This window comes from Diaporthe citri (genome assembly GCF_014595645.1).
Source record: "Diaporthe citri strain NFHF-8-4 chromosome Unknown scaffold_6, whole genome shotgun sequence".
In the NCBI taxonomy this organism is placed as follows: domain Eukaryota; kingdom Fungi; phylum Ascomycota; class Sordariomycetes; order Diaporthales; family Diaporthaceae; genus Diaporthe; species Diaporthe citri.
Genome location: NW_025064851.1, coordinates 1,315,052 through 1,329,793, shown reverse-complemented (window position 1 = coordinate 1,329,793; position 14,742 = coordinate 1,315,052). Strand labels below are relative to the sequence as shown.

Sequence of the window (14,742 nt, the reverse complement as noted above, 5' to 3'; positions counted from 1 at the left end):
AACTCGATGGCTCATTTGAGGAAAAGGGGGATCCTTGGCGGCCGTGGGATGCTGTTGGTGGAATGGGATTGACTGGTTGTGCAACACCTGGAAGTTGTGACTGCGGCATGGGGTTGAACAATGGAGCGCGTTGGGTGTCCTTCAAGAACCTCTGCATGGAAGAGTGACCATAGGGATCCAGGCGCTCAGCTGAGGCATCATGGCCTGGAAAACTTAACAGAATATCTTGTCCGGTAGTGTCAAATTCATCAGGAAACGGTTGCCCAGCGTACCCCGGGTGATTATGAGGGAAGCACTGATATGTAGCATCGTAGGTGAAGTAAGGGAACTCCATTTTGGCGGGTGGATGCCCTAGCAAGCCAACAAGTCCGCGGATGAGCCACTGGTAGGATGCACGATGTATCCAAAAAGGATATGGGCTTGCAGGAGAGGAACCTGCACGAGGAGGCTGCCAATTGTTTGGACAGCACCAGTCGGGGGGGGGGGCAAGAAGCAAGGCTCTGAAGAGTTGACAGCCTCGTGTGAAGTTGTCAGCTGAGGAAGGGCAAATCGCGCGGTCCCACAGCGAAGAGGTGCAGGGTCAGATACCAAGTGCTGAGAGGGGGCCGACACTAGGCAGACGGCAATGAAAGATTATATAAAGTATGGACGGATCGACTTGGAAACATTTGAGATACACTTCACTGAAGTGGATTGGGGTTGTGGAAGCCATGGTGAGCGACATGGGTGGCGGAGTCAAGTGCCTTGAGGGTATGTATAAGAGATCGCCAGACTCGACTCGAGCAGAACGACGAAGACAACCACACTGGCTGCCGCAGACCGGCTCTGTCCTTTGCTGCAGAGCTCCGTGGGCTTTCGAGCAGAGCCGCATTTTATGGAGACCTGATGTGCTCGGCCAATGGAGAATTGCCGTGGGTGCTCGCCCGATTGAGCCAGCCCAGTCAGGAATCTCGCAGGCCAATCTTTCTCATTCCTTTCCCGCTTGCCTGTTCCTTCCGTGCTGACGCCATGCTTTGCCTGGGTGTCCTTGCATATGCACCCCCCTGGGCCTTGACCAACCGGACGACGGCACTCGGAGCTGAAGAGGTTCTCTTGTGCTCTTGACGGCCAGAAAAGTGGACAAAGGAGCTGCGCCCCTGCTCGCAGAAGGACATTGCAACTGTAACTCTTGGTCGTGTTACCGGACGGCACCCGATCGGGGCGTGAGCTGACTTAGCACGACCCCCTCCCCCTTGCTGTTCGCGAACCGCCTAGGTGCGCTGTCCACCACCACCCAAGAGCAAATGTATTGGTGAAAAAGCAACTGTATGATGCCACCCCGGGTTCAGCTTGAGGCTCTGCTCTGGGGTTCCCTGTTTGTCCCGTCTCGAGAATGCGTGTGCTGACTGCTGATCTGTAGGATTGCGGTCCTGACGCACACAAGCTACAGACTAGACAGACTCGAACCCGCGAGAAGGTTCGTAGTCATCAAGAGGCACGTACATGTAGTGTCGAGTCCGCCTTCTCAAAAAGCAAACCGAGGTTTGTGCCTTGGCTGCCAGGTTGACACTCAACTCGTTAGGCGCAAGTACAAGGCGAACTGAGGGCAGACTTGGAAGACGCCGGCCAGAGTTGTTTGGTCGATGCTGTGCCCCGTCCGGGGGCGCCAAGGACTATCTTGACAGTCGAGACTGATCAGCCCCATGCCGTGGAGCACGTTGTCTATTTGGTCCTTTGGCAACCCGGTCACCCGTGTCAGACTTTTTCCACAAGCTGGTGGTGTGGTGCGTGGTCGCACAGGGAGGCCGACACTAGGCCTGAAGCAGGCCTTTTCTCACCCAAGCCGGGCGTCACCACCCTTGTCGACGACAATCTCTGAGTGAGGGGGTTAGGCCACTCAGAGTGAGCCCTTCCATGCCTGGAGAAGTGGATCTTTCATTGGAGCGCTGTCAGTGGAGGGTGGGAAAGGCGAGCGTGTGGCACAGCACAGCCAACCGTCCGGCATCCTTCTGAAATCTCATTTGAGGGCATTCGATTTGGGCAAACAGACGGTGAATTTTGAGCCGCACGGTCACATTCAACGATGCAGGCCCCCAGGTCGCTGTTTGATCTGGACCCCAAATTGGGACTTTCCCTCTGGATCGGAGCGGCTGCCCGGAGATGAGATGGGATCAGCTAGTGACGCTCATGCAGTTGAGCCGGTGATTTGACGTTGACAAATACCTCAGCGCTCGATCAAGCCGATCTTTCAACCGTGAAGTGAAGAGATAGGCCCAAGAGACAACGTCGGCGCCGAAGACCACACCACAGAAGGCGGTCATCACAGTAATCAACGTGAGGGTCTGGGCGAGTGACAGTGTTGGGGACAGCAAGACTGCCTACACCCTGTAAAGGGCATGTTGCATTGCAGAAGAAGGCAACGGCACTAGCCGAAATGCGTATGACAACCTGTCAAACAGTCAAGGTCTCTCGCTTACACTTGTCTCCTAGCTCGCTTGAGAGCACCGTTGCAGTTACCTTGTAAGGCGACCGAATGTCTTGCTTAGAACGGGCGACCCAATTTTGGTCGCACTGCTGGATGAACTGTCTTACCTGCCCCCGTTCCGGCTTGCATCATCTTGTTGCATCCAGCTTATCAAAATCGGGAAGTCTTACCATTACAGTTGCGAGCGGTAATGAGAAACCGCAACACTGAATGCTCACGACGCCCCGAAAAGCAGTGGCTCCTCAGCAGTCTTTATGAGCTCTACTCGAGCGAACTCCAAGCCATTGCGCCTGAATACAGATGAGATCGTTACATGTAATTCGTAATCCAAGGATGAGGTCGAGACTCCCTCATATTAATGAAAAAAAATCATCTCTCGTGCTTCGGGACTCATTGCTCTGGAGGAACAACGTGGACCCTGCAATTGCTACATCTGAGATGGCTGTCGCAGTGATCCATGAAACAAATTGCAGTAGTGCTGGTGAGTGATGGGTTGCCACAGTGGCACTAGACACAGAGACGAGGTCAGCATCAAGACAAGAGACGTGGACCGACAAATACATACGCAAAACCAAAGCGTCTCAACTGCAACCCTTGGCCGTTTCCGAGGAGTTGATTGCTGCGCCAAGGCCTCTCTCTTGCGACCGTTTCCAGGGCCAGCCAAAGGAGGCGACGGTGCTTGGGACAATCCGTTGAGATTGTCGCGGTCGGAGCCAGGCGAGATCAGGTTCCTCGCCGGTAGATCAGGGTCCACGCTCTTCCACTCGGATATATCCATTCTGGGGGGGATGCGGCCCGAGTAGTGATCATCGATATGGTTGAAACGCTCAGTTCCGGCCTTGAGGCCTCTTCCACTTGTCTCCACAATGGTCTTGCAGAAGCCGCACCAGAATCTGCTTTCACAGTCGCGCCCGACTCGACAATAATCAAGCCTGCGGTCAATCTCGGCTGGGTCCGTTATTCCATGGTCTTTTAGCACATGTGCCTTGAACTGCTCGCGACGGTGACAGGCTTTCCCGCAAGTTTCATTTGGGTCGACTCGACTTGGTTCGCTGCATTTCCACAACTCGAATTGGCAATGTTGACTGTTCTCGTGACGTTTCCAGTCATTCTTGCTGCCGAATCGTTTTGGACATTTTGGAAAGGTGCAGCCGTACGGCTTCTCGTGTCTTTTCTTGTGCTTTCTGGGGCACAACTTAGCAAGCTATGAATCGAGCAAGGTAAGGCAGACTTACTTGAGTTCACAAGGCCTTGGGAAGACTTTGCCACAGTTCGGCTCGTCGCAAATCACCTGACTACTGTCACTGGCAACACTGGCAACTGAGTGGGTTGTCAGGGTCCTTCTGTCAGATTGCCTCGGTTTCTGATAACCGAGCTCTTCCAGCAGGTCTGCCAGAGCTCCTTGGTCCTCCAGAGCCTTTATCAACTCAGACGCTTGATGCCTGTTGTTAACAATCCTTGATCCCTCCAGAGATGGCACTGGCCCAGCCGGATACTCTGCTCGCGATGTGTTGACTGCCTCGTCAAAGGCTGGCCGGTCACGGACACTTGGTGCCGCCACTGTGGCTAAAGACACGGCGTCTAACGTTTCGCTGTTCTCGGGCCTAGATGGACAGTCTTGTGCATCTTCACTCTCTGATTCGCTTGATGTCGAGTCGCCGTCGTCCTGAGCGGGTTGTCCTATATCGTCAGGGCTTTGTCTGGGGTCCTCGATGTCCGACATTTGTATTTCGACCTGCGTGACAGTATCTACTTGCTCATCACACAACTCGCTCTCATTTGTGGATTCATCGTTCAAGTAGTCCGATTCATTGAACTGCTCGTCAGAGCGTGTATCAGGGACACCCTCTATGGCTTGCTGCTCTTGCTGTTGTGACTGCGAGTCTTCGAGCTGGATGGAGGCGCTACAATCTGCTGAATTGACCGGGGAGATTTGTATAGCAGTTTGAGATAGTCGGTCCTCAGTGTCGTCAGACGCCATCAACTGAAGCTGCTGATGTGTGACGTTTGCGTCCTGGTATTGGTTCATTTGCTGGCCCGGGTAGCCAAGATTGCTTGAATACCTCGGCGCCTGCTCCTGAATTGCTTGCAGAGTTGTTCGGAGATCGTAAACCGGCCAAGTGTCGGAGTGGCTCGCGTCCATTCGCAAGTCGTCCCCTACGGATCCAAGGCCAGCGAGGTCAGGACCAGGTGAAATTGTCTCTCTTCGCAATACGGTTAGCTATTATATCATGGAAGAGAGACGCCCGTACAGCGGCTCACTTGTACACATAAGCTTCGAGATCATCATCCCGAGCTTGCACACCATGAACCCTCTTCAGATGCTGCCTGAAATTGTCTGCCCGAGGCCATTTCTTTTCCTTCTTGCGGCAACCCTGAACAATGCACCTGTAGTATTTGCCATTAGCACGCTGCTCGGGGTGGCAGCTTCTCTTGTGTCGATCGACGTCGTTCGGTGTGCTGAAGCCCTCGGTACGTGTGCAGCCGGGGACGTCGCAGTGGTGTGGCTTCTCATGTTTTTGCTTGTGCTTCCTTCAGGCATTTCTTAGCATGGCGGATTTCCGAAAGGGCTGAGAGTGCGACTTGAGAGAGGACATACTTCAGTTCAGACTTCGTTCTGACCTTTTGATGACACGTCGGGCAAACCAGGCTACCACTGTCTACACACAAAGGCAATGGAGGCGTCTGTAGTGATGTCTGTCCCCAGGATTCTGAAGAGAACGCCGGACGATCTACATGGAGGCCAGCCAGATGGCTCGAAATGCTCCCGTTCTCACCACTGCGGTCGGCATCCCCGCAAGTAGACCCGTTGAAGACACTGTGCGTGGCCCTGCTATGGTAACCAGAGTCTGACGGCAGGGCGCCTGGTCCTGTTGTCTCGCATTCAGATGGCACATGGCTTTCTCGGTAGCCGGAATAAGCGGGCCCACTCAGGCGGTAATTCAGTTTACCACCTCGTAAGTCTCCAGCTCGGGGCAAGGGTGCAGCTCGTCCGTGGATAGGGTCCCATGGCTTCTCCTGGGAGGTGTACCAATCTAGGATTGGATTGCGTGTCGCGGGCCGCACAAAGGCCTCAGGCGATTGGGGATTCCGACTGATACCGGTTGTTTGTAAATCACCAAGAGTATCAATGAAACCGGGGATTGGGGCGGGCAGTGCGATCCCAGAGCTGGTGAGGTCGGGCTCAAGGGGTCGCGGACGCCCGTCTATGCTGCCATGGAATGAGGAGGAAGAGAGCATGAATGTCTAGGCGGAGGGGAGATTAGAATGGGAAGATTTACAAGACGGCAAGAGTAGACGGGCATACCGAAGCTGAGCGTTGCTCCGGGATGGCGAACGAGGTCTGTTCGGCCATGATGCTACGACAGCATCAATCTGTGCCCTCAGCGAAAAGTGACGTCGCAGAAAACGTACATGTGTTCGTGCTGTACCGCGTCGAACTCGGGCCAGGGCCACTCCACTCTGCAGACAAACAGGGCCGCTGCTGGGCCGTCAGGTCAGGGGAACGGGATGCGAACTGCAGGCGTCAGAGCGAGGGTGGTCAAGGCAGAGGGTGGACGCCCGCAAGCCCAGATAAGTGATTCTGGATGGAATGAAAGGCCGCGAGAGCGTACACGGTGGCGTACTCGGACGAGCACGAGCACGAGCACTGGATGCAGGCTATTACCGGCTGTATGGAAAACCGTTTAGACACATGGGCGAGAAAGAGGGCAAAGTGGAATGAATGCACGCCCGGCTTCTGCAAGCTTGGGGTTGATGATTCCTCAGTCGCAGTTGCCTGAAGGCGGACTAGGCGGACCGCGCGAACCAGGCGAACCAGCGCGGACAGCGACTTTGAAATGGCGGGTAGACTGACTGACCGACTACTTACTGGACTGTATGTCCTCTGCTTAATTGACCGAGGCCACAGGCCCGCTTTGGGCAGGTAATGCTTGGTGATGCTTCAGTGTCCCATCGACTAGCGGGAGACGTGGATTCCGATGCAAAGGGAATGGCGTCCGTCGGGCCGGTGAAATAAGTCACGAGATGACGAGCTGCGTCCTCTGAACCATGTCGCCAGATGAAAGGATGGAGGAAGACAGACAGGCGGGCAGGCAGGCAGGCAGGCAGACAGAGGGAGAGGGACGACGAGGACAGCGGCATGGGCTGTGGGTCGGTGGGCAGTGCGAGTGTCTGTCTCTGCGAGGTAAGGCAGGTAAGGCAACCAAGACCAAGCCACCTTCCGGTCTACCGGTCGCTTGTTCGCCTCACTTTTCGCAGTTCTTTGGGGGCGCTCCTTCCTGATTGCAGCGCCACCTGCAGCCCGCAGCCCAATGGGAGGCGCTGAAGATTCGCGGCAGACCACCAGCCCAGTCCCTGCCACAGCGGTCCCTGCCGGTCCTGCCAAGGCAACGGCAACGGCAACACGAGAACTGGTGTCTGTATCCAAGGAAAGAGTAGAGCATAGACGACCCGACCGGGCCGGATCACGTGCCCTTCACGTCAAGACCGCGACAGTCCCAACCTCTGGTGTCGGCATTCGACCCGACGTGAAGAGGCCGGTCATGCAGAGGGCTTGGACAAATCAATATCTAGCACAGCTCGGTTGCTTCACGACGACCACCATGACAATCACATCCACGGCCTGGATCCCAAGATTCGCCCGGGTCCCTCATCTCGACTTTACTTGCAATCAGCACAGGTCGAGGGCCGACCCTCATGTCGCCCCTTGTGACTGAGATGAGCGAGCATCTCATTCCATGTTTGCGGCTCGGTCCTTCCCGCAGATATGGGCCGCTATTCGCCCGTTCAATGGCCTCTACACGGCATTAGAGGCGGCGACAGTTCCACTGTTCACTTGCCCATGCCCTTACTCACTGCCTGGTGCCTGTCCTCTCACGGCACTGGGAACGGATTCAATATCTTCTCTGGCTCCTCTCCTGGCCGCACCATTCATTCACACTGTCTCTTCTGAGACGGTCATACCTCGGCTGGAGGCTTGAAACAATCAACTAGCCAGCCGACAGCATCTCAACTGCTCATTCGCGGCATTCGCTTACCGCGCACAGTGTCCACTGTGTTCTGGGGAACATCCAGGCAGCGAGGCTCTCACAGCCAGAGCGGTCACTGCGGCGTTTGCGCCGCGCTACACTGCACCAAGGGAGGGATGCAGAGTGCTTTCCCCCGGTTACTGCAGCGCTTTCAGTCAAGCGGCCCGACGTCCTGCAGCCGCCGTGATTGTGTTCTTCTGGTCCATTCTGGCGCGGTGGGTACTCTTGTGGCGAACTTGAACAACATGACCCAGCAACAACCTTCGAGAAGTCTCGACACGGGTCTCGTCGCCCCTGCCCCGGCCCCTGTTTGAGTATCTGCTTTGAGGCTTATAGGCTCGAATCGGGCCATCACCGAAGCCCGTTGCGTTGAAACTTGGCAACACCAGATGGTACAACTGCCCTTTGCTACTGCTGCAAGCTGCCTCCCAAGGAAGCTTTCCGCGAGTAACCCGACAGAATAAACGGGTAGACTACATTCCCAAGATCCCGGTTGAGATTCTGGCTAGTTTGAGTTACACGTCACCCAGATGACTTGCATCTGCATCAGGCCTAAGGGAGAATATTCTGGAACGGCCGGCACGGAAAGCTGCACTTCCCATTGTGGCAGCAGTGCTGGCCATCCGCTTTACATATGATCCACCACACACTGGTATGGTACCTTTGTCTTTGCAACACCCTGTCGATGACGACCATCCCTGAGAGGGATAAGCTGACCATCAAGTATCGAGATACGCTGAAGTTTCAATTCAAGGAGATCATCAAGGTATGTTGTTCAAGCCCTAGTTCCCACAGTGCTAGACCACTGCCACTCTGTTTTCAAGTTTGTTTGCTTGCCCGCTTGGCTTGCATGACCTACCACAACCGAACGGCGCTATGGTGTATGCACCTCATGTGACGTCGACAACCTCTCTGAATCAGACACACCTCGTACCGGGCTCTTCACGGAGCAGAGGCAATGACTTTGTTTGGCGATGGCCTCTGTACTTGCCGCGTTAGCAGCGGATCTTGGGGCAAGGTCATCCAACAAAATCTTGAAAACCACGCTTTTCGTTAACATCGCGATCGCGAGGGTCGTGCTTATGCCACGTTTGCCTGACGATCCTGATGGCATGCGGTTGTGTTATCCCTATGCCGCTGCTGTCCCTTCCAGGCTGCGTTCCCCGGAAGAGCCGACCACACAAACCTGTGCCGGCATGACCATCGGTCCACAAGGTATATATCAAACTTAGAACAACATGAGAAATGATCAATCGACTGCATACGTCGTGGTAATTTGAAGCTCTGATGTGCAGGAATTCCGCTACGATCGAAACGAACACTATGTACAGCATCAGATCATGCTGATGCCGTGGTGGCATGAGTGAAGAAGTTTGCTTGAACATACCGACCTCAGACTCTGAGCCCCTGCAGCTGATATTCAGAGCATCATGAAGTTGTATAAAAGGGATGCGGTTACTCGGTGAGGCCGACAAGGCATCTGTCCCTCATGGGCCACGTGGAAAACCCTCAAAATTTCCGAGCCGTCACCTACAACTAATCTGAGGACCCTGATCACCTTGACTTACTCAAACATCCCATCCTTGACGTTCAATTGCATCACAAGGCACACCGAGGCCGTGCTTGTCATAGTACGTTCCCGGCTAATTCTCTTTCCTGGTGCCTGTCCATCAGTGATACCTCCCAGAAACTTGATCGGCTGACCAGTGCTGGCAGAATCAACATCCAATAGTTCACCGCCCGGCAAACAAAGAACACGACAATGTGTGACTGGGAAGAGTTCATCTTCGGATGCTCCTGCTCCTACACCAAGCGGAAGAACTATTGTCATTTCGCCCGCAACGATCCCAACCATCAGTGCTTCGGTGTGCAAGTCCTCAAGAAGGTCTGGGACGTGCCCGAGATCTGCGACAAGTGCAGCCAGAGGAATAACAGGACATCGTCGCGATCATACCAGCCCTACGGGCAGGGCCCTAGTAAGTGAACTGCCGCCAGACCTGGGGCATTTGCCATGGCCGGGTTGCCTGTGACAGGTCGGAGATGTTGGGGCATGATTCGAAAGCTGACGAGTCTGCGCACTTACAGGCCAACGACGTCGATGAGGAGCCGCACGGGTACGGACAGCTGCTCCGGTAGTTCCGATGTTGTATTGTTTGTCATTGCTGTGTTGAGGCTGTGACAGAAGGACCGTTGGGAGACTCTCAATGGCCCGCCAGGTTGCACTTGAGGTCATCTTGGGCCGAGCACAGCAGTTACTTTTATTCTGCGGATGCCGGATGTTCTCCCGGGCAGAATGGCCCCCATCACAATGAGGTTACCCAAGGTAACATATCGCGATCCTCTAGCTATGTGTAGATAGGCTTGTCATCTCCAGCCTAGACCGTTTCTTTCCGGGTCAATCAAAAGTCTGTTTTACGACGTCGTGGACCTTTGATGGTGCAAGGTTGAACAGAAGAATGTTCCGAGCCACTTCATGCAGAACTCATGTGACGAGAAACTCTCCTAGACCGGTCGAGGCATAAATGATGCTTGTGGGACGACAGGCCTGAAACCTCCTAAGCCCTCGTCGACGACATTCCATTGTGCAGCGTGATGCTGTCACGACTTCTTCAAGGCAAAAATACTTGTTTTGAACAAAGGCAAGCTCGTCACCCAAGGTGGTGGCCAACGATTACATCGGACACAGATAAAGAGGTGCTTCACATGCCTTGCAGCGATCCAGATCATTGTGCCCACGGAAACAGGCGTCGTGGGACGGACTAAGCTCAGGGTGAGAAAGCCCCGGCGTCGTTGTGCACGGCAGCGCAGCGCAGGTAGGGACAACGTTGGCATGGGGAGAACGTGACCCAGCCCGGCAAAACCCGCACCTGCGTGGCCTAAGAAACAAGACGCCCAGGCGAGAGCGGGAGCCTGCTCGAGACGCACACGGCCACCGGCCCGGCTCGAAACAAAAAGACCCTTGTAGGAAACGGCTGGCAGGCGATATGGCATGTGGCTAACCGCGAAGTCAATTGCTGTTCCCTCTGCTAAGACCCCTGCCAGAAAAGTCTCGTGTATCCCAATGTGCGCATCCCGTGCGCCCGGGGGATCTGTCGGGCGTCGTCGCATCGCCCCCAAGGCGTACTTGACTGGAGACACACAAAGAAACCCTAGGACCGTACCACGACCTGTAGCGCCGGATTCATCATCGTTCCTGCTCTGTAACAGACGGCCTGCGCGCGCGATGACCTCGCCCGTGCCTAGCTGGAGGACGGGGCGGCGGCCTCGGCGGCAGGCTCGTCGTCGAAATTCGTGGCGCCCTCGACGGTCCCGACGACGTTGTACCTGTTGGAGAAGAACTTGACCCAGTCGTTGAGCGTCCCCTTCTCCTTGTCGCTCAGGTCCTTCCACTCTGACGAGACGTCTTCCGGATTGGTCGAGGTCTTGCCCAGCGCCCTGGAGGCATCCTTGCCCGCGAACACTTGCCGGGCCATTGTTTGTCAGTACTCATGATACTACTTCAAGAAGGCAATGTGGGGAGAGCGATATTCAAGACGCCTCTGAAGACCACATCAAGCCTGGTGAGCTTACCGTTGTATGAGTTCCCGGGTTGGTACATCTTGTTGCCGGTCACATCGTATACTTTTCCCTGCAAACGAGTGAGAACCTGAGTGCGTGAAATGATCACATGCCCGAGGATTCACACCTTGATTGCGACGTAGCACTTCGCTCCCTCCTTGCCTGGGACAACTGGTCAGCAACAATGTGCAGGGTAGGTTGAGACTGATACCCGGCCGACCGGCCAAAACATGACCACCGTAAACGTGGAAAAGCACTCAGGCAGTGTGAATAAGTCGGGTTGAGGCACAAGAGTATTTACTGGGGCTCAAGCTGCAACACAATTGTCTTACCATCAGCTTTGGCAAGCTCCTCCAGAGAAATAGGGTCGTCCTTGGGAGGGGCTAGCTGCACAGGGTTCTTGGGCTTAAAGTCCGGCATTTTGTGGATACGGTGGTTTTCTTCCGGTTTATTTGAGAGGCTGCTTTCAGATGTCTTGAGACGTAAGAGACGTCAATATTTTGGGAGGATAAGCAGAAGTCAATGCAGGACTTCCTGTGTTAATTGTGATTTGTGCTTCTTCGATGCTCAAGTTGACGGTGTGTTCGGAGTTCGCTGTTGTGGGGGCCTTACTCCCTCGTCGTGGAGCACGGAAGCTTGGGTGGAGGTGACGACGGATGGAGCACGCAACGGGTACATTTTAGTCAGCAGGCAGGGGTGGGTTGGAATGCACGTCATTGGAGCTCTGCGGGAGTAGAGCTCCCAAGAAAAGCTGTGTTCGCGGTTTGTTCATGTGCTTTAAAGTACACGACTGATCTCTGAGCGCCCGACAAACCCGACCACCGGCACCGTGTGACCCGATGCCGAGGCTATCCAACCACAACCGCTGAAGGCTGCGAATCGAACGGATCCGATAGTTGGCAATGTCTGCCATTCGCAGCGCGAAGCTCCCTCGGGGCGAGCTGCTTCGCGCCGTCCTCGAGCCACGGCACTCCCCTCTCCGCGTGAACACGATCAGGACGGCCAGGACCCTGCCATCTTCCGGATCTGGCAGCAGACACACTCTACTCCCGACGTCAACTTGCAGCTGCCAGGTGCGATATGCATCCAAGACGTCCTTCACTCCACCGGGCCGCCCACCACCGGATGGGAAACAGACAGGGACAGCGCCCCCGCCGCCGCCGCTCGGGCAGATATTGCGAAGCGCATTGCGCTTACCCAACCTCTTCCGTGGGCAAAACCTCAAAACTTTGTTCCGCCAAAGCCCAGAAGAACTTGTTCTGGCCCTAATACTGCAAGTCACATCCCGCCCGTCCTCATCCCCCTTTCCCTTCTACTGCCTTGCTGACTTTTGAGCCAGGCTCGCCGGAGCGGCTGGTGTCATTGGATATGTTGTATACATGTACTTCACCTACTTCTACGCCGCACAATTCACCAAATACCCGCCCGAAATCGCGAAGTCCCTGAGACGTGCCCTCCACTACAGCAACTACTACGAGGACCCGAAGCTCGCTCTGAAATATTACAAGCTGGCCATTGAACAATGCAATGAACATGGTCTGGATCCGTTCTCGGATGAAGTGGTTGGCATCAAGATTCAGCTTGCGGCTTGGCTCGAGAGGATCAGCAATGTCGAGAATGCGATCCATGTGTTGGAGTTGGTCTTGACCGAGAACAAGAAATGGCTGACTACGGCCGAGTCCGCACCTGAGAAGCTCCCACGGGCCCCTCGCCCTGGTACAAAAGTTGGAGAGGGCGAGTCAGAGAAGATCATCACACAAGAAGACTTCGATAATTGGCTCCGCTCTTCGCGCACCAGGATCCTGGGCAAGTCGGTGGGGATCAGCACCAAGCTCGGAGAATTGTATGCGCATGAGCAGGTTCTACAGCATGACAAGGCTCATGAGCGACTTATGTGGGCTGTTGAGACTGCCCTAGGAGAATTCCGTCGGAGATCTACAGAGGGCGTCAAACCTGGTGAAGGACCGTGGATGACGCCAGAAGAGATCGGTGGCGCACTCGAGTCTCTCGCCCACAGCTACGAACGGAAGTCAGAGTTCGACCTCGCGCTGCCCTTGTTCTTCCAAGCGCTCAGGCTCTGTCAAGACCAGTGCCACATGGCTGTCATCATGAACAACCTCGCCGTTACCTTTGCTCAGCATCCGCCACGAGCTCCCTACGAAACGCTCGCGGGAATTGTTCCTGGCGAAGGCGATGCGGCCCCGAAGCCAAGCTCAGGTGAGCAGTGGACGCGCAAGGAACTTCTCGAGTCGGGACAAAGATGGGCCAAGAACGCCTACCGTCACGCAAAGGAACCAACGGGGGAGAAGCGAACTCCAGAATGTGACGAGGCGTGCGCTGTTGCCCTTGTCAACCTTGGTGATATTGCAGCCATGGGAGGCGATGTTCGAGAGGCGCGACGGCGGTACGAGCAGAGCATCAAAGTCAGCGAGAAGAACGGCTTCGCCGACGGTGTGGCGCAGGCTCAAGCTGGTTTGAAGCGACTCGCGTAATGGATATCTTGACCTGATCAACGAGCCCATGTCGACAGCAAGTCTCACGCTGGCCGACTTTCTCCGCCTACGCCCCTTCATCAAAGCCCGGAGGTCTACGATCAAAGCCAGAGCAGGAGCGAGAAATGTGACTTTGTCATCGATCTGTGTCCGCGACTCGAGCAACGACGGTTCCGAACGCAGCCATAGTAAGCTGCAGAGAAGAAATCGAACCATGTGAAACGTTCCACCTGCTCTACTGTATATTGCCCGGCAGGGTGGGCATATGGCATCAACTTCGTGCCGGGGTATAGAGCCATGACCTCCACGCATTCGGCTTTTGCTGGTGGAACTCGCATAGCCATCAGACCACTCTGGTCACCGATGCAGGGCATTGAGGTTCACAAGATATCAAAACGAGACACTGGTGGTATTCGCAACCCAATCACGAGTTCGAATACGTGCGCGGCTATTTCCATAGGCTCGTGCCCGATATGCAATCGAACGTTGTGGCGGTCCTCCCAGAAGCGCGATCTAAGACCGACCCGAGATGTCCCAGATAGGACCAAATAACCATCACGGGCCCTATCCCCCGAGAATGACCCGGCGGATCACGAACAAGCGCCGAGCAAACGAAGCTTGTGAATGTTAACCACACCGCTGACCTCAGAAAAATTGGCTGCATGGCCAGGGTAACGCACACGTGTTTTCAAGGTTGTGTCTGTCGGCACGGCCGCGGCGACGAATGGATGCAGCTGTGGCTGCATTGCTGCAGGCCACTCAGCACAGGCCTGGCGGTGGAAGCCCTGCCGGAGGGTGGGCGGCGGGCGGATGGGGCTCTTGTGAGGGTGGCATGATATCACCTATTACCTTTCCCCAGAGCCCTGGACTCGGTACGGGTACCCGCTTTTGAGAGGCTTGCTGTGGAGGCATCTGGGCCCCGAGGATATAGGGGCCCCTGCGTGTAAAAGTACAGAGGAGAAAAAGCAGAATAGGGCATTTCGCAAAGTCCTGCGCAAGGCCAGGGTGGTCGGCCGATGGGACCGTTCTTTGGAATCATTTGCATGTTGGTGTAGCGCATCCGCTGCACATTGGCCGCCCGCCCAGCGCCGACTCTGGTTCTCCAATCAGATTCTATCTCAACCCAACTGGGGAGCAATCCCACGATCTTCCAGCGGATCTCGTAGTTAATCGTGCAGGGCGTTGGCAGCGGCGCAGG

The 14,742-nt window shown here is 55.3% G+C and overlaps 4 protein-coding genes across 4 annotated transcripts; 2 read left to right on the top strand and 2 right to left on the bottom strand.

The window, feature by feature from the left end:
- Window positions 1-3,695: 3,695 nt before the first annotated feature.
- On the bottom strand, window positions 3,696-4,493 carry INS49_012381 (uncharacterized protein; the record flags this gene model as incomplete). Its single annotated transcript, XM_043173085.1, has 1 exon — window positions 3,696-4,493. One exon carries the CDS (start codon window positions 4,491-4,493, stop codon window positions 3,696-3,698), a length of 798 nt encoding a protein of 265 aa, XP_043022382.1.
- Window positions 4,494-8,179: 3,686 nt separating this feature from the next.
- On the top strand, window positions 8,180-9,630 carry INS49_012380 (uncharacterized protein; the record flags this gene model as incomplete). Its single annotated transcript, XM_043173084.1, has 3 exons — window positions 8,180-8,260; window positions 9,227-9,470; window positions 9,557-9,630. The coding sequence occupies 3 exons, from the start codon at window positions 8,180-8,182 to the stop codon at window positions 9,628-9,630; spliced, it is 399 nt and encodes a 132-aa protein (XP_043022381.1).
- Window positions 9,631-10,733: 1,103 nt separating this feature from the next.
- Window positions 10,734-11,472, bottom strand: INS49_012379 (uncharacterized protein; the record flags this gene model as incomplete). The annotated part of the gene is made up of 4 exons (XM_043173083.1): window positions 10,734-10,954; window positions 11,065-11,122; window positions 11,180-11,214; window positions 11,385-11,472. The coding sequence occupies 4 exons, from the start codon at window positions 11,470-11,472 to the stop codon at window positions 10,734-10,736; spliced, it is 402 nt and encodes a 133-aa protein (XP_043022380.1).
- A 482-nt stretch (window positions 11,473-11,954) lies between these two features.
- INS49_012378 (uncharacterized protein) lies at window positions 11,955-13,544 on the top strand (the record flags this gene model as incomplete). Its single annotated transcript, XM_043173082.1, has 2 exons — window positions 11,955-12,283; window positions 12,392-13,544. 2 exons carry the CDS (start codon window positions 11,955-11,957, stop codon window positions 13,542-13,544), a joined length of 1,482 nt encoding a protein of 493 aa, XP_043022379.1.
- Between the last annotated feature and the right edge of the window lie 1,198 nt (window positions 13,545-14,742).